At 40.2% G+C, this 19158-nt stretch overlaps 1 protein-coding gene across 9 annotated transcripts in view; it reads right to left on the bottom strand.

Moving 5' to 3' along the window:
• MSRB3 (methionine sulfoxide reductase B3) overlaps positions 1-19158 on the bottom strand; it is a 58725-nt gene that overhangs the window by 16264 nt on the left and 23303 nt on the right. For all 9 annotated transcript variants that reach the window (XM_088652485.1, XM_035126599.3, XM_035126603.3 and 6 more), the window contains 3 exons: positions 17451-17559; positions 14245-14322; positions 9147-9175 (listed from right to left, as the gene is read on the bottom strand). In XM_088652485.1, the coding sequence (XP_088508611.1) occupies positions 9147-9175; positions 14245-14322; positions 17451-17559 (216 nt within the window). The remainder of the gene's footprint in view (positions 1-9146; positions 9176-14244; positions 14323-17450; positions 17560-19158) is intronic.

Below are 19158 nucleotides of genomic sequence, written 5' to 3'. Positions count from 1 at the left end.
CCTGACATCACAATGATACATAGCGCTCTGCAAGCCTGGACAATCAGCTGATTGCCAGCATTTGCACTGGGTTATGTATTAGAGGTCTTCAGGTTTCTGAACAGAATAAAACAACTGTTAACCCATTCACCAGTATACCATCAGTCAGTATACCATCTCTGTGACAGAAAATGGCCACAATGATGTGCTTCATGCAACCCATTTTGTATCTCCTACTCATGCAGTTGTGAAGTGTGGTAATTGTGTATAAGTGACTTGAACAGTCTGGTTGGTTAAAAGGTCTGTGAGCTTTGTTATTTTTCTTACAAGTAATTTACCAGTCATGATTATTGCACTGTTATAGTTATGTAACTGTTATGTTATATGTATGTTAAGGGTATAATATGTTTTTGATAACCCATGGGATCACACTCTGTTCTTGTAGGTGAGATACTGTACAGTTGACCCAATGATTTCCCCACCTTTTGTTTTGTTGGAAAAAGACATTTTTCAGCAAAGGCATACTATCATTCTTGCATATGGTATCATGCTTAATATCTTCCCTCAGTTATTTTAATTTTTTTTTTTGCTTTCTTGGGGTATATTTGAGCCCAAACCAGATTGATACAGTACATTTTTCTATCGGCACTTTCAACAGAGGGTTAAAAGTACATCTGGAAATATTGTTACCTGTAGCATGATCATCTCAAACTCAAGGATGTTCAAATATATCACACAACTGATAACTAATAACAGCTAAGTGCAGCCACCTCATACAACCGGAGATATACATCCATGAAAAATTCCTTGCATAAGCCAGTGTTGCTCACATTACAATCACTCCATACATTTCCGGAACTCACATGTCAAGAAGTATCATCCTCAAATCACTCAGCCTTGCAAAGAAAAACACACTAAAATTCTGGTATTCCGACCTATCTGAATTTTATCTGCTCCCCCCCTCCCTGAAAAATGTCATGAAAGAGAAAAAGTGTGTGCATAATGGGCATAAAAGCATTCTTCACCAATTGCTAAATGGGCCAATATAGTTGTAACTTTAGCTTTCTCTTATATAACAAGTGAGTGATGGAAACCTGATGGGACAAGCCTGGAAGCCACATACTAATAGTAAATGACTTTGGTTCATTCAAATAATTAAACTAAAATATGCGCATCTAGCTTCTGGGAAACATGCTAAGCAGCCAAGTGAAGATGTTATTGAAAGGAAGAGGTTAAAAAGATTAAGAAAATATCTGAATAAAACCACCATGGGAGAGGCACCAAAAGGGATCAATTTTCTTGAGAAACGGGAGTAAATCTGTGACCTGGCTCCCCAGGTATTACAAGAAAACTTCAGAAACTGCTTCAGCAAAACAGCTAAAACTACAAAGACATGAAATTCCTTTCTTACACAAGAAATTCTTTAGGGAATAAAAGAGTTGTATGACTCAGAAGATGAAAATCTCCATGAATACTCAACTAATCTAATGAGCTATTGTCGCTAGGAAAGGAGGTTGATGAATTTGGTGCAAGGGAGCAAGAACTGAAATACAGCAGGAAATCAAACCAATCTGAGCCAATTTTCACTGGCTTTTATCTCTTTCACAAGGAAACTTCCACCCTTGGTAGCTTTTTGATTCAGGGAGTTTATTTGTGATGGTGGTAAAACTGGTAGGATAACTGAAATATAGGGAAGATGTCCTGGGTCCAATTAATTATAAATTATTGTTGTCATTGCTTCCCTTTCTGTCTCACCCTTCATCTGTTCTTGATCCCAGGCTGGGCTACAACACAAAATATAATAACTGTATATTCCAACTGCCAATAAAATGTGACAACTAACAGTGGAATCCAAATCATGCCTGCTTAGAAGTAAATCCAATTGAATTCAATGGGATTTACTCCCAGGTAAATGGGATTAACATTACAGCCTAAAACAGTGGCAAGACTGCCTGAGAAACTACTCATTGATCCATGCACAGAAAAAGATCACACAAATGGTGGAATCAGATAACCTGGGTGCCATGCAGTAGCTGCTGCATAGCGCCTGTGCTATAAACAGAACGATGCAATTATTTGCAATAATTAAAGATGAAGTTGGCACTCGCACGCTTGCTCAGAAATCCAGGAGAGCAGAAGCCATGTACTCAAAGGTTAGAAGTGTCATATCATAGACTTTTCTTTGGCTACTGTATGGCTTCTGAAGCCAACACAAAATTAATCCCATACTGCTCACAAACAAAAAGACAAGGACACTTAAGTAGTGTACAAATGTGATAGAAATATGCTTCTATATCATCTAGGAATGTGCTTGCTTTCTAATCCCCTCACAAAACTTTGGATATTTAAATTGTGAGTTTCCATATGTTCTTCTGAATCTTAATTAATTTGATGGTGGATCTCAAGATTAGAAACTCAGGGCCAGCTGTATGAGACACTAGAAACCCATGAGTAGATTTTTTTTGTCTTTTAAACTTTCTTTAGTAAGTTGTCATGGGATCCCCAAAGTTATAGAACTGTAGAGTTGGATTTTACACCAAGGGTCACAGCCAAAGAATCCCTGACAGATGGCCATACAACCTCTGCTTAAAAACCTCCAACAAAGGAGAGTTTGCCACCTTCTGAGGGAGGCTGCTCCACTGTCAAATGGCTCTTGCCATCAGAAAGTTATTCCCAGTGTTTAGCAGGAATCCCCATCCTTGTAATGTGAATCTGTTGGTTCATGTCCTCCCCTCCAGATCAGCAGAGCCATGCTGCTTAAGGGCAGAGTAAAAAGTATTTTCTCCTGTACTGTTTTCCACAATGTAATGGGCCAAATTCAGAGCAGGAAAATAGGGGGGGAAACCACTTGGTCCATGGTGTTGCTTCAAGGGCTACTTTTAAAATAAATTTAAAGAGCTGAGAAACATGGATCCTCAAAATCACATCTAGCTTTATTCACTTGGAATAATTTAAAACACCATCATTTAGAAAACTGTCTCCAGACTTTTCCTTAGTAAAGTTTAGCTCTCACTTAAGTAGTAAACCTATATGTCTGCTGGGCTACTTCTGACTGCAGCCAGGGTGAGGGTTTACATGATTCTCAGAACAAAAAAATGCTAGATGTTAAGGAGTGATCCAAGCCTGCCAAGACTGGGAAGAGTTGGCAGGAAGCAGTCCAACAGAACCGTCTGGAGGAGAAATGAAAAGCAGGCCAAAAAAAACCAGTCAGGGTCTACATGTCAAGATTAATAATCCTTAAACCGAAAGGAAAGGAAAATCTGCAGCGAGTCCTTCAGTACTCTGGACAGATCGCACAGAGCACATGACTAGTTCCAACATGTTCTTAGCTCCAAGGGATCCTTATTCCTGGGCCTGACTACCACCCCGTCCCAGGCTCTGCCCCCTTCCTGAAGACTGAAGAGCTTTAGAAGAGGATTTAAAGCCCCTCTTTCAACTCCTGCCTGGTGCATTTCATATGTGGGCAAGCAAGCACTAGAGAAAATGAAACCCTTGGCATTGCACCAGGAGAATCTGGCTCCAAGTGAGCTGTCCCTACGTCTCTCAGCTCAAAGGTTTCTGGCTCAAAGGGCTCCTGACCACCGAGTTAAGTTTTTATGCAGCAGCATTTGGCCATATGAGCCTCCACCTGCTGCCTCAAGTGGGAGACCCCATGCACAGGTTTACTACCTGAATGAGAACTAGGTTATACTGAGCATAGTCCATATCACATTAGGCTGAGATTCTGAGCTCAATTACCTGGAAATGGGTTCCAATGAAATCAGTGTGAATTGCTTGCAAATAAATGTGTTAAGGGTGGTGGTGCTAGACTGTTACTTTGTTTCCGGCACTGTGGTTTAGTTTTGGACTCTCCTTAAAACAGTAATGTTTAGATTAAATAGACATGAGAATGTGTGATGTATAGTAACTGTCAGAAATGTTGTGAATATCAGCAGCTGGAAGAACACTGTTTAATTCAAACCACAGTTAAACACATCACAGTTACCAAAAGGTCTTTAGATTTCACCCATCACCGTCCATTATCTTCACTTCCTTTACTCATTAAATAAGGTTTTCCAATATAAAGAAACAACATATAAGGTGAGACAGCATCAGACCTGTGTGCAGAATCCAGAAGTCCAGCTGCAGAGCTCTAGTGCCTTTGTAATGTTTGCATTATTTACAACTAAGGAAGCGGATCATAAAAAGGTAAAGGGACTCCTGACCATTAGGTCCAGTTGCGGACGACTCTGAGGTTGTGGCTCTCATCTCGTGTTACTGGCCAAGGGAGCCAGCGTACAGCTTCTGGGTCATGTGGCCAGCATGACTAAGCCACTTCTGGCAAACCAGAGCGGCATACGGAAACGCCATTTACCTTCCCGCCGGAGTGGTACCTATTTATCTACTTGCACTTTGACGTGCTTTCAAACTGCTAGGTTGGCAGGAGCAGGGACCGAACAACAGGAGCTCACCCCGTCACAGGGATTCAAACTACCGACCTTCTGATCGGCAAGCCCTAGGCTCTGTGGTTTAACCCACAGCGCCACCTATAAAGATAAATAGGTATCCTTAAAAGGCAAAAGAAGCACCAGAGAACAGTGCTCCCCATCCCCACCCCCAATTACAACAGCAGTCAGTCTCTCACACACACTTTTAGAGGAATCTCCAATTAGAATTGATGTTCAGTTCAGTTTTTGGTGTTCTCAATTTTTGTATTTTGCTCACAACCTCAGTTTACTTACTCTGTACCCACTTGCAAGGGCTCCAAAGGAACTTGTGATTTGTTAGTGTTCAAGTTTCTTCTTTATAAGCCTTCACCCAAGAGAACTCTGTCCTACAGGGGGCTCAGAAGGAACTAAGTGGCCTGGCCCCAGTACCATCTCTTGAACATCTCCATGCCAGCCACATGTAACCAACTTCTAAACTTTTGTCTTTGTTCACATGCTCACAAAGTTGGTGCCCATCTTTCAAGGTTCTCTTCTTGGGCTTCAGTTCTTTTGCACACTTGTTTCCACTATGGGAAAGGGTTTCATTTCTTAGGCACAAGCTCCTCTACAAACGAAAAAGGAGTGATGCGCTTCCATCCCTTGAAAAACTCAAGCATACCAAAAGGCTTGCACATGCCCCTGATGTAATTGTCCATAAATGCCAGGTGCACTCAGTAGGATTCCCTCTATAAAACTACTGAAGAGGTAACACACAGTCCACATCTCTGCAGGGGAGAGGGTGAGAAGCCATCAAGACAATCTGTTTCAGGGGAAATGCCTGATTTCCAAACACCAGCAAGGCAAAGATCTCACAGAAGGCCTTCAAAACACCTTGCAAGCCTGTCCAGATGCGAGAATCAAAACAGGCCTTGAAGATTCATATTTCCACACCTTATGCCACATATCCCTATTATCTAAAAATACATGAAAGGGCTGGGGATCTCAAGAAACCTATCAATCCATGCCACATTTTTGTTTAAAGGTAGATTCCCATCTGCATCCCAGAACTGACATTATTAGTTCTAACAATAAAGCGATGGTTGGGCTATTATATTGTTGATTTTATCCATATATTCCACCCTGAGCTCTCAGATCTCAGAACAAGATCCTGCTTTTTCATAAAAAGGTATGGAAATTAATTTTGCAGTCACACAAGAGAGTATAAAAAAGCACCCACATTGTGAAGCAGGAGGGTTGTAGCCAGTGTGATCAATGTGTCTGAGAGTAAGCCTCGCTGGACACAATAGGGCTAAGTAGTCATGTCTGGGATTCAGACATAAGGTTTCAGGTACAGAAAAATGCAAAGGATAACTATAGATAAGTCATATTTCTATGTAGAGCCCAAACATGTACAAGTTAAGAACAGAGTGATCTATTCACAACAATATTATGGAAACAGTTCCAAGCACTGCTGTTGTGAATGGGTTACTTTGTTCTTATCTTGCATAAAAATACACTCTGCACAGAAATACCACAAGCCTCTTTCTATGCTGTATAGTTCCTGGCCTTTGCACCCATATGTAGGTTAATTCCAAGTGGACTCAAGTTCACAAGCACTTATGCCACAACAAAAATGCAGTCCTATGGACACTTACTTTGCAGTAAGTCCCACTGAACCCACTTGAGCATACTTCTGCATATATTATGGAAGCACCCTCGCTCAAACCACTGGCACCTCTTAAACTATGTAATTGAGCTGAAGATTGCCATAATGTGCTCCTTACCAGAGCTATGACGATTGCCAACAACTGCTGGACAGATCACCGACTAATACGGTACGTTCCACGATAGCTATCAAGATTATACCTCAACGCAGGCTTCAAGGGAGGAAACCAAGGCGCAAAATGAACACTCGAGCCCTTCAAATCCTATTAAGCAGGATTGCCTCCAAATGACTCGTAAGGACCACCTGCTTTTGGAGTTCCCTGATAACATCGAGGAACACTGGACCAAGCTATAAACATCCATTATTGCAGTCTGTGAACAAACTAATGGTTACCAAACCAAGAAACACCGGAACTGATTTGATGAGATTCAATAGTGAGATTGAACGCATTACTGACAAGAAAAGGAAGGCCTTTCAGATCTGGCAAAGAGATAGAAAATGCACCACTAAGAAAAAAAACCTATCCCAATGCTAAGACTGAGGTTCAAAGAAGAACCAGAGAACTAAAGAACACCTGGCGGATTAAAAAAAAAAAAAGTTCAATAGATCCAGTACTTAGCCGACACTCATGATGCACAGAGTTTCTTTAAAGCCACAAAGACCATATATGGGCCAATAAATCATGGCATATGCCCCCTACACTCAACAGACAGTACTACACTTCTAAAAGATAAAGAAGCTATTGCATTGAACTGGAAAGAACATTACCAGCATCTCCTTAACTGCAACTCCCCCATAGCTGCTGAGGTCCTTTCACAAATTCCACAAAAACAAATTAGAGATGAGCTTGCAGTATCTCCAAATCTGGGAGAGCTGTGTACAGTGGAACCTCAGGTTACGAACACAATCTGTTCCACGGAGGCGTTCGTAAATGAAGGCATTCGCTCCCCGAAGGCATGCTTCTGCGCGTACACCATTAGCAAAAGCACGCCTCTAGTTAAGAACAGTTTCAGGTTAAGAATGGACCTCCGGAACAAATTAAGTTTGTAACTAGAGGTACCACTGTATTTCCATAGAAGTATCTCTTTCCCTTCAATCAGCTATTTATGAAATGCCGATTAGTCCAATTTCTTACCTCTTTAAAGTTAAAAGTATAGTGCAACATTTTATTCTATTCATCAGTTTATTCTATGACACTAAGTTTCAAAATAGAAAATAATATAATTGCTTTCTTACACAGGAGTATCTACAATGAGTGGATAATTTCTTTCAGCAAAAGATTACAGTGTTACTAAAGTAAATAAACTTCTGGCCATCAAAGTGAAGAATGTGCATTTCTGTACAGATGTTATAGCCATTTACATGATGAATATCAAACATTAATTTAAATTTTTGTTTCACTTTGAAGTTAAATGTTCAGTTCAAATCCATGTTGCATAGACAATGTTTTCCTCAGTCTTTCAGCCCTGTACGAGGTTTCCAGATTTTGTAGTTGAAATTAATAAATTGGTCCTTTCATAACTGCATACCAGACTCCACTTTTATTACAAGGAAATAAATCTGTGTAATTCTTCATGTTATTTTCACCAGACACAAAAAATATCACAGAAATTATCAAGCTATTTGTGCCTTATAAATGTTTTTCCCCAAATACATTTCCTCTCCAACAGAGGGAATTGTCCAAGGAAGGAGAAAATGTGTGCTCTACACTAGTGTGCAGAAGCAGAGCAACAGAAACAGTATTCAAGAAATGAACCTCTTTAATTAAATGAGCTAGAAATTGTAATAGCAGACCAAGAAAACAGTAAAACAAGTAGACTTATTCATCAAAATTGGCATATTCTATCCTGGAGTTGAGAAAACCTGCTAGGATATTCCCACAATTCTGAGGTCAATAATATGCATCTCTCTCTCTCTCTCTCTCTCTCTGTCTCTCTGTCTCTCTGTCTCTCTGTCTCTCTGTCTCTGTCTCTCTCTCTGGCTTATTCAATATCTTATTGAATAAGAGGGCCATGACTTCTTCCACATCCCTGGAAGAGGGCCATGACTTCTTCCACATCCCTGGTCAGGCATAGGCAAACTCGGCCCTCCAGATGTTTTGGGACTACAACTCCTATCATCCTTAGCTAACAGGACCAGTGGTCAGGGATGATGGGAGTTGTAGTCCCAAAACATCTGGAGGGCCGAGTTTCCCTATGCCTGTCCCTGGTCTACAGCCATATTCCAGAATTCCAGAGTTCTTGTGATGGCTGAAGATTCAGATCTCCACAGATCTAGGGATCCTTCCCATAATTCTCATACGGTAGGTAGTAAGGCTAAACACAATCACTGAAAAATCTAAATGGAAATCCTCTGTCAAAGAATTCAGAGAGCTTTAATTATAGGGAAGCCACTTCAACTTCTCAGCAGGAAAGAAGATTTTACCATTAAACTGTGTTGAAGGAAATGCAACTCAGATTCTTCCAACACCAACCTCGATTTAAGAAAGTCAGCCTGTTTGCTAGAATGCATACTTTCTCCTGCCCAATTTAAATTAACTTTTGGAATGCTCTGCTTTTTAGAGCCTATGACATCAATATTTCTTATATATCTAAAAGAAACAGACATTTAAATTAACCACCTAGAGAGAAATCTATAGCCTTGTCTGGCATGCAAGTATACATGGACATGTCATGAAAATTTGGTGACAAATAACCTGTTTCCTGATGTATTGGCTGCTCAGACTTCATGCCCGTGAAATAGCTTTGTCCTCCAGGAAGAAAAATATCCTTTTAAAACAGTCAATATTCCCAAAGTCCACTTCTCTCAGCCTGCTATATCATTCAAAACCTAATGCAGAACTGACATGGTTTCCTTGCAATCATTTTAACATAAAAGAGTAAAATTAAATAGACTTGAAGGTATGAAAGGAATAAAAGCTCTGCCATTCACAATAATAGCGCTGTTTAAGGCAATCTGAAACCTGAGATTATTCAAAAGATTGGCTTGTTCCAGACTGTTTAAAGTTAAGACTGCACTTGAACTGATAAATTACTCTTTGGGGAACAACATGAAAACAGTGTACAGTCAACATAAAAATGTAAACCTAAACATACCTGAATTGGAGTCAAACTTTGTTTCTGATCTAAAATAGAGAAAGAGAAGGGGGGGGGGAATCCTTTAATGAGAAAGAACTGTTCATGTCATGAGAAACCCATGACCGAAGTACAAATAGCAAACTTATATAACAATGCACCTCATCTGTAAACACATTTGTTCCTAAACATATTCTCAGTGTATTTTTACATTAGTGATTAATAATCACAGAACACAAGGAGCAAAAAAAAAAAGCCCCACAACCCCTCTCCATAAAGTTAAAAATAGAAGAAATACATTGTCAGAATTACAAACACCATGTCATTTATCCTCTATCATCACACTTGTCAGATTTGTTTCTTTGGAAAGCATCATAAGACGGTTTTAATCAATGTGTATGTTAATCTGTCCCCTCAGCAAATAAATGGTTGTTTCCCTTAAGAACAGAGAAGGCTGGAAATCTCAGAGAACAAGAGACTAGTACACACAAAACATACAATTACCATGCCCATTCTATACTACCAATTTTGGCTGTTTATTACATGGTATCTTATGTGTTTAGCATACCATAAAAGAACTCAGTGGGCTGTAGATTTAATAATGAGGGGGAGGAGTGGGGAAGAGAGGGGAAATTAGCCTTTGTGGGAACATCATGTTTCAGATATAGCTTAATGATAGTTCTAAACTCAGAAGCCTTTGAAGCTCTCAATTCAGCTGTGGGAAAACGCAAGTTGGGTAATTGCTTTCAAGATGCTGCTGAAGTGCTGTCAAGCAGAATTAACCCTATGACTAGTCCTATCCGAAGAAACAGCTATAAGAAGCATTGTCTAGATCTAACTCTCAAACCAATTAGTGGGCATACTCTAGCCAGAATTATATCACAAATTAACCATCAGTGGTGTGTGTGTGTGTGTGTGTGCGCGCGTGTGTGTTTATACACATATGTGCGCGCACACACACCCTGCCACAGCAAGTTACAAGAGCTGATTGGTAGGAATCTTCCTAAAGCCTGTTATTTATTAAGGCGGAGATGGAAAATCTATTGACCTACAGACATTGTTGAACTACAACCCCCAACATCCCTGACCACAAGCCGTGCTGGTTGGGGCTGATGGAAGACCCACAACCTGGAGGGGCCACAGATTTCCTGCCTCTGCCCTAAAGAATATAGGGAAGTGCACCCAAGCCACGTAGGAAATTTCAGATCCCTTGAATCCCCAAGAAGACATTGGTGTGCTTTGGAGAGTTATACAGGTCTTTTAACAACTAAAGCAACAATTGCAAACTGTTCTGTGTTAAACATAAAAAAATCCCCCACCCAAACAAATTAGTGCAAAGCACTATAAATTTAATTTTTTAGACCCATAACTTCAAGTTAACTGGAATAAGTCGTTAGATGGCGATGGAAAGAGTCAGAAAAGCCAAGGGGGGGGAAGGGCAGTACATATATATGGAAAATGGTTGCTTTGTTCCACTAAGAAACCCTCAATATGTTCAAAGGGTGGGAAAAGAAGCAAAGATTTTTTAGCCAAAAATATATTCTAATAGTACTGAACAGTGTACCAGCAGCATGAATCAAAAGAAGCATTAATCGCCACTACAAGTGAACACCCTTCCAGTAAAGAGTGTATGGCCTGCTCAAGGCCACGAACGGGGAGTGGGTATACAGAACTCAGTGAGCCTGCTATATGGCCATAAATTTCACACATTACACTGAGGGTATAAATAGTGTATTTTTTTTAAAAAAAAAGAATTCTGACAGCAATCTTACTGCCAACCTTTGTTTTTTTTGGGCACAATCCACAGGACATTTTCCTGTACAAGCCCCTCAGAATTCGTTTTGTAAGCTCTTCCACAAGCAGGGCAATTTTGATTCAAATCAGGCTACATCATTTCCCATTTGTGTATCAGATATTTCCTAAACAAATATGCCTACCTAGTGCTGTCACGCTTGAAACATGAGGACTGACAACTTAATAGAGCCATTATAGGCAGATACCATAGGCAGAGTTTCAGGGGCTGATCCTGCTGTGAAAGCTAGTATATACCTCTACCCTTCAAACAAAAGAAAGCCGGTGGCTGCCAGTGGGGAGAGGTGGTTGGTGGCAGGTATTGGAGCCAACACCTAGGGGCTGAGGGGTCTTTGCCCTCCATAAAATATTTGAGGGGGCCAGTGACCCCAAAATTAATGGGCATTGCCATTCAAATGGTGTGCATGCACCGCATCATGTGATCGATTATCCGGGGCAGGGCTTACCTCCCCCCCCCAAAAAAATATTTTGTTCAAGTTGTTACCCCTGATGGCAAGCAGCTCCTGTACAGGGGGTAGCATGTGGGCAAGGTGGTAGGGAGCAGACAAAAGGCAACTGGATTCTGCCCACTCTTATCAAATGCATAGGGAAACTTTGAGGGGATAGATGAAGGATGAAGGGAGAGGGGTTTGGTCAGATGTAAAGGGAAGAATTGATCACTGAAGAATTGATGCTTTTGAATTATGGTGCTGGAGGAGACTCGTAAGAGTCCCATGGACTGCAAGAAGATCAAACCTATCCATTCTGAAGGAAATCAGCCCTGAGTGCTCACTGGAAGGACAGATCCTGAAGCTGAGGCTCCAATACTTTGGCCAACTCATGAGAAGAGAAGACTCCTTGGAAAAGACCCTGATGTTGGGAAAGATGGAGGGCACTAGGAGAAGGGGACGACAGAGGACGAGATGGTTGGACAGTGTTCTTGAAGCTACGAACATGAGTTTGACCAAACTGCGGGAGGCAGTGCAAGACAGGAGTGCCTGGCGTGCTCTGGTCCATGGGGTCACAAAGAGTCGGACACGACTAAACAACAAAGGGAAGAGGGGTTGACAGGTAGGCAGGATTGGTGAACGGAGTTAAACTTATTGTTTTACTGCACTGCATTGCAGTTCTGTTTAATATTGCATTGCACTGTGCCACAATTTTTCATATATAATTGTTATTTTGTAAACCAGTTAAGTATTAAATAGACACTGCCACCCCTGTCCTAGCTTTGCTAAATTCCCTTACCAAATCCTGTTACATTTCTTCTGTCCTACTTATAACTGGCTCTTCCTTCACCACTAGTCTAGTGGCCAAGTTGTGACAAAACGAAAATAGAATTAGCTAAATTAGACATCTACCACATGCCTCCACTCCAGCCCACTGCCCTGGAAAAGGTGAAAAACAAGCCCTACAATGACACATCAAATGAGGTGCAGAAGAAACCCCTAAATGTGTGATCCTCAGGGCATGGATGGTTTAAGTAGTCAGGCTTCCCACTCTGTATGTTTGCATGTGTGTGTTTAAACAATTTATGTACTATTCAGCTACAATAGTCTCTAAGCAGTTTGCGATGGTATAAGATAAAAGATAAAAAACAGTTTATACTATAAAATCAAACTTTCCCCTCCTATATCAGGCAGGGGTATGGCCCACTCTGCACCTCAGGTCCTGCAATTCCCCCATTCCACCAGCTACAAAACAGGCAAAGGGCTCTTTCTGCAAGAAAAGGGCTCTTTCAGTAAGTTTCTATAAAACAATTCATTAGGAAACAAAGCATTTTTTAAAATTGTAACAGGGACTCCCAACACAACTACCTGTAGGAAGATTACAGTGAAAGCCAATGAGGTGAATTTACTTCACAATTTCTTTGATAATGTCCCCACCCCACTTTAGATGTTCAGATGTGGGTAAATTTCCTAAGCGAAATGACTCTCAGTTGCATTTTTGCAAATGTAAAGCTAGATTTCTCTGGGCAATAATTTTAAGACTATGCTACATTTCATTATACAAAAGTGGTGGTGGTCACAATTAAATACCTTGTAGTTTTTCAAGTTGCTGGAATGATCAAATTAAATGAAGAGTGAGATTGAGTTTCACTGGTTCCTTGCTGATAAGGGTAGAATTCTATTTTAAACTTGTATCAAGAAACCTCAGGTCTTTCATCTGCACAGCAAAATTCATGTGTTCCTTGACCTTACGTGCCACATGGTAATGAAGCAGCATAAATCAGATCTATTAAAGGTGAAGTTTGTTAATCTTAGTGCTGAAGAACCATTCTCCCTTTCCTGGCAAAAATAACTGGTTCACAGGTCATGATGACATAGTTACAGACTACAATGGTGCAAAGAACAAAAAATTAACAGCAACTCTCAGAAACATGGATTTCAGGGGATGAGAAGGAAGCCAAATTCTATTACCCATATTTTACAAATGTGATGGTTCTTCAAATATAGCAGAGGTTATAATGATGACCCTGACTCTGTGTGGAGAAATGTGCTGAATGCTAGACTATGAACTTACATCTTCGGTTTAAATTCTTGTTTATGATGGTAAGGAATCGGCAAACCCCTGAACTGATGCTTTTTATAGCGTCCTTTAGTCTATGCTCACATAAAGTCCAGTATTTTTGTTTCCTTTACAATGTGTGCACTGCTTATTTGCTCTGCGTGAATCTTGATGCAGTATGAATTTAAGATAAAAAAATCCTTCCAGTAGCACCTTAGAGACCAACGAAGTTTGTCATAGGTATGAGCATGCACACGAAAGCTCATACCTATGACAAACTTAGTTGGTCTCTAACAGGGCCGGCTCTAGATAGAGTCCCGGTGGGGTGGGGCGCCGGGCCGGTAGGCGGGGCGCTGCATGGCCAAGCTGCGCGGAAGCCATGCTGTGCGCTGCGAGGGCGCCGGAGCGATCTCTGCCCCTCAGCGCAGGGCGCCCGACCTGCTCGAGACTGCCCTGGTCTCTAAGGTGCTACTGGAATGATTTCTTAATTTTGTTTTGACTGCGTCAGACCAACATGGCTACCTACCTGTAACTAGTACTATGAATTTAAGGTGAGTCTTACTTACATGGGGTACAGTTGAGTTTTGATGTAGCCCTTGAGATTCTCCATCAACAAGGAGTTCAGTTATGCTGGTTCTGTTCAGAACAGCTTTTCCCAGCCTGGTGCCCTCCACACATTGTGGACTACAACTCCCATCAGCCATAGTGAGATCAGTATGAATTACAAGACCAGTACCTTAACATCCACCTCTATAGTACATATGTAACACTCAAAAAACCAGAGCCACCATTATTTTGTGACTATGTTTAATTTACTCACTTGAACAAAGGAGTTCCACAAACAACACATTTGTATATTCCATGAGCTTTGTGATGTGTGTATTCTCCTTCAAAGGCACTAGAACAAAACAGCAACATAGTACTTTAGCAAACAGATTATTCCATATCAAGTTGTCCAACTTTTTAAACGTCATGTTATTTTCTTAATATTTTGTACACTTGTTGAACGATGAAAACGAAGTTTAAATCTAAAATTTTAGCTTTTAATTTCATCCCTTTTTCAAATTATGAGGGTTTGAAATTTCAAAATAATGACAATTTTGGCCTTGTTGGACTACGCTAAAACCTTAAAAGCTCAGCCCAGCATTGAGAAACATCAGAACTAAAACCACCAATCTCTTCCAAACTTTAATATGGGCTTTAATATGATATGCCACAAGATGGATTTACTTTAAATTTTAAATTTAAGTTACAAAATTTAATTTTTTAAAAAGTGATTAAAATATGATTAAATATTTTCAAAAAATTGTACAGTATTGATTATTTAATATTTCTAAGATCTACCCACAAAATTCATCCTGGGATCTCAATGGGAACACATTGGAAAAAATACTTTGTGCATAGATGTTTGCCTTATTGGGTTCTATTTAGGATAAATAGGTCTTGTTGGAGTAAAATATGACAGAAAAAAACAAGACTTCAAACTCTTAATATCAGTTACTTCAGGCATTTCTTTAGAAAGTTATGCAATTAAAAGGTATCTGAAAAGCTAGTCAGGCTTTTATTTTAAAAATGTGTTCCAAAGTAGAGTGATAGCTTGCAGTTGCATTATAGAGTTAATACTTTGAAAGAATTTTTGTTAGAACTTCATTTCATTAACATTACAACAAAAGGCATATCAAACAAAATTATGACACCCAAACAGGGAACTCTCATTGCATTAACAATGAAATTGTTATGTTCGACTCTTATACCATATTGGCCCAAATATAAGCCGCACCTGCAAATAAGCCACACCTTTAAAATTAATGGGGGGGAGAGGGAGAAAGAAAAGACAATACCTGATATAAGCAATTCCCTTAAAATTCTGCAGGCACTCACACCCGTTCCATTTTACCATATGTCTGTTTCAGCAGCAATATTGTAAAAGCCTATTTTTGTAAGGTTACAAATGTAAGCCGCACTTTAATTTTTCACTGTCGGAATTGGGGGGGGGGATTTCAGGCCAATACGGTATATTCCAATGTAAATGGTACTTCATGGTTTGCAAATTATTGTTCTTTCTTCAGAAACAAAAAAAGGTCCATATTAAAATCTGAACAGCAACATAAATGTGTCCTGTTTATGAAAAGAAACTATTGTTCAGATGTCCTAGTACAGAATTGCTTACAAGTAACTAGATGTTTTCGATCAAGCCCTTTTCTCTTTTTTTGCACCTGAACATTATGGTAATTTTAAAATAAATCTCAATACTAAACATCTTAACAACATTTCCATATCATAGTCTTGATCTTTCGCATTAAACTATGCAGTAGTGCAAGATCTTTGTGGAAGATTGGGCAGGACTACCAAGAGAATCAAACAGAAAAGGAGGAGAAGAAAACTGGCCCATGATTTCAAGCTGTGTGAGCTCTATATTTTCATTTGAAAAGGAATATTACTGCTTTAAGGGAATATTTTTCTAAGTTAACAATCTTAAAGGCTAGGAGGTCATTCATCTAATACAATTCAGCTGTGCTGTTCCAACAAAAAGTCTATGTGCTCTGCAGCTTGTTTTTATTATCTTTTCACCCTTTTTATGGGGGTCCAATATATTTTTTTATAAACAGGATTTTAAAAAATGACCTAAACCCTGGTTGCTTGTGCGCACTAAATCATTTTTGCTAATCTTCTACACAACAGTAAACGACTTGCCTGGAAGCCCTCCTGAGGTGGAGAAAAGCACCATCACCAGTTTGTTGTGGGGGTACAGACAACCTAGTGCCAGTGATCCCCATTCAGAAAGTCTAGTAAAAAGGCGACTCCGACAGGAAGACTGTTGCAAATTAAACAGGACCCCACATGTGGCAAAGGAGGGTTTTTTGGAAATGGGAATGGAATGAAAGATTGCATATAACACCAGTCCTGAAAGACCTACATTGACTCCCGTTACGTTTCTGAGCACAATTCAAAGTTTTGGTGCTGACCTTTGAAGCCCTAAATGGCCTCGACCCAGTATACCTGAAGGAGCGTCTCCACCTCCATCGTTCAGCCTGGACACTTAGGTCCAGCTCCGAGGGCCTTCTGGCGGTTCCCTCACTGCGAAAAGTGAGGTTACAGGGAACCAGGCAGAGGGCCTTCTCGGTAGTGGCACCCACCCTGTGGAACGCCCTCCCACCAAATGTCAAGGAAATAAACAACTATCTGACTTTTAGAAGACAGCTGAAAGCAGCCCTGTTTAGGGAGGTTTTTAATGTTTGATCTTTTATCGTATTTTTAGTATTCTGTTGAGAGCCACCCAGAGTGGAATATGCAGCTGTGCCAAATGGGGACCGAACCTTCATGCAGAAAATGGTTAGACATTGACCGAGGTGACCACCGCCTCCTCCTCATTCTAGAAATCAGCTGAGATAAATTATATTCACGGCAAGAGCCTTAGGAATTAGCTCTCTTGTTTCCCCGCCCCCACACCCTTCTCCAGGATTTAGAGCTTGCTTTCAAGGTCTAAAGTCATGTGAGGGCAGTTATTGAAAATATTTGACATTCCAGCCACAAATGAGCCAATAAATACTTTCTCCACATGTGCTTCAATACAGAAAGTGGAAAAGGAAAGGAATGAAAATATGCTACCTTCTTACACTCGCGGAGACCCAGCCAAACTGTCTATACACATAGTGACCACCTTCAAAACTTCACCTTTAAATGGCACAGGGCTATTTCCCTTATGGTTCTGCTTATTGTGGTGTCTCCTCCCAAAAACAACAATAACAACAACAAAAGACTCTCTTAACTGCCATTACTTCCACACATTTTGTAGTAAACTGAAAACAGACTCCAAGAAGAAGCTAAGGGACAGAATAGCGTTCATTTTATATCCGTGACCTTGCCCTCCCCGCTGCAAATCCCTGCCTGGTTTGGTGGTGTTAATTTGTATAAGTTAGTAAACAAGTGCTAAATTTCTTGAAACTGTCAGCTGAGGAGAAAACAGCAGCAGATTGAAGGAGAAGCGGCCTGTATTTCTCACTGACCACATGGTCACCACCTTACCTCTCAGTCCCTTTCTCCTGAGTAACATGGTATTGCAAAGGTGTCAGCCGCTTCCGCAGTTCTTGCTGGGAGAAGACCACCTTACAGTTCTTTTTATCCCTACGTGACCCTGCAAAAGGAGAGGATACAGGAGAAGGGGTCTTTTTAGTTGAAATCCTGAACCATTGCTTTGGCTTCTAGCCCAAACACAGCTTCTGCGTTTACTTTCCCAGTGACCAGATCAGCTTTTAATATATTAGAGTGCCTCAGCTGGTGGCTTCTTCAAATCCAACTTTTTAAAAATAATAATAATAAAAAGTCTGCTGTTCACAAAGGGTGTGTGTGTGTGTGTGTGTGTGTGTGTGTGACTCCATTCGAACAGTGATCATGTGATACAGCCAAAGCCTTCTGAATGCAGAAAGGTCACATCAGCAAGCTTCTACATTCACACAATCATTCACAGAAAGGCGACAACCTTAGCCTAAACATAATGAAACTTCCCAGTAAATATGCTTAGGAGCACAGCCTTTGTATTTGCAAGAAACTGTAGATATAAAGGTAATGGGCATATGATGTTTAAACACAATTCAGTGAAACTTGAAGGTTTTGTGATTAGCTAATGTTAATTTAAAAACAAATGTTTCTTTGTTTAAAATTTTACTTTGCATCAAAGAGAGTAGCTGACAGCACTTCAGTTGGAAACCATAATTTGCATTTTAGATCTAAATGAATCATATTTTAAAGGATTACCTGCATCTGATAAGAAACAGATAAGCCTTCCTGCATCATCAATTTGATTTTGGTAAAATCTGTTGCAAGCTCAAAATACTTTCTCTGGGGGTTGCTAATGATTACTTCCTCTTGAGTCTTAGCAGCATCCAAAATATTAATGGCATTGGAAAGTATTACCTACGACTGTTGAGAGAAATAAAGAAATCTCTCTTAGAATGAATGTATTAATCTGGAAATTATTGCTACATGGAGTAGCATGGCTGCTACTTTATTGTTTGTTCTGTATATTGTACTGGAAATTAAAATATTCTGCTTGAAAAAGACTTTTAGTCAGTCCATTAGATCCAGTAAAATTAATCTGAACCTTGAAAAGCACATAAAGCTGAAAGAGTGAAAAAGGACCACTCTTTGAACCACCTCCTCTTTCCACTCTGTGTACTTTTCAAAAGATAAAAAGGTGACCAATTCATCACCAAGAGGGCAGAGAGTGGGTCAGCTCAGGGGCACTGCAGATTCCGGGGAAGACCTCAAGAGTGCTCCTGAAGCCATGGATGCCAGCTTGGCGACCCTTGACTTACAGAATATGTTGTTATTTATTTAACAGGATTTATGCACCCCTTGGTTGTAATAAAACCTCGAAGTGGTTATACATTTTGTGGCAGTGGTGTGATTTATTAACAGTATTCCGACTCATTAAAATGATTAAGCAAAATAAAACGATCTATGTTCAATGACAAAAACCAGGTTATCGAAAGCAGCAGGATAGGGAAGGATTTGGGAGAATTTGAAAGAGCCATTGGCTGTGTTTGGACATTACTCAAAACCACAGTTTAGCACAACATGAATGAACCCTTGTGCATTCCTTTGCCTCCCCCTATGCACTTCTTTACTAGGAGGAGGAACTTGGAATCTCTGACTTTTGCTACACCTCACTTTGTTGTTCTGTCAGAGCCAACAAACTGTGGTTAATATTAAGTATAGTTTGTCTGACACAAGC

Source organism: Zootoca vivipara, chromosome 9 (genome assembly GCF_965207765.1).
Source record: "Zootoca vivipara chromosome 9, rZooViv2.hap1.1, whole genome shotgun sequence".
NCBI classification, from domain to species: Eukaryota; Metazoa; Chordata; class Lepidosauria; order Squamata; family Lacertidae; genus Zootoca; species Zootoca vivipara.
This window is presented reverse-complemented; position numbering and strand designations above follow the sequence as displayed.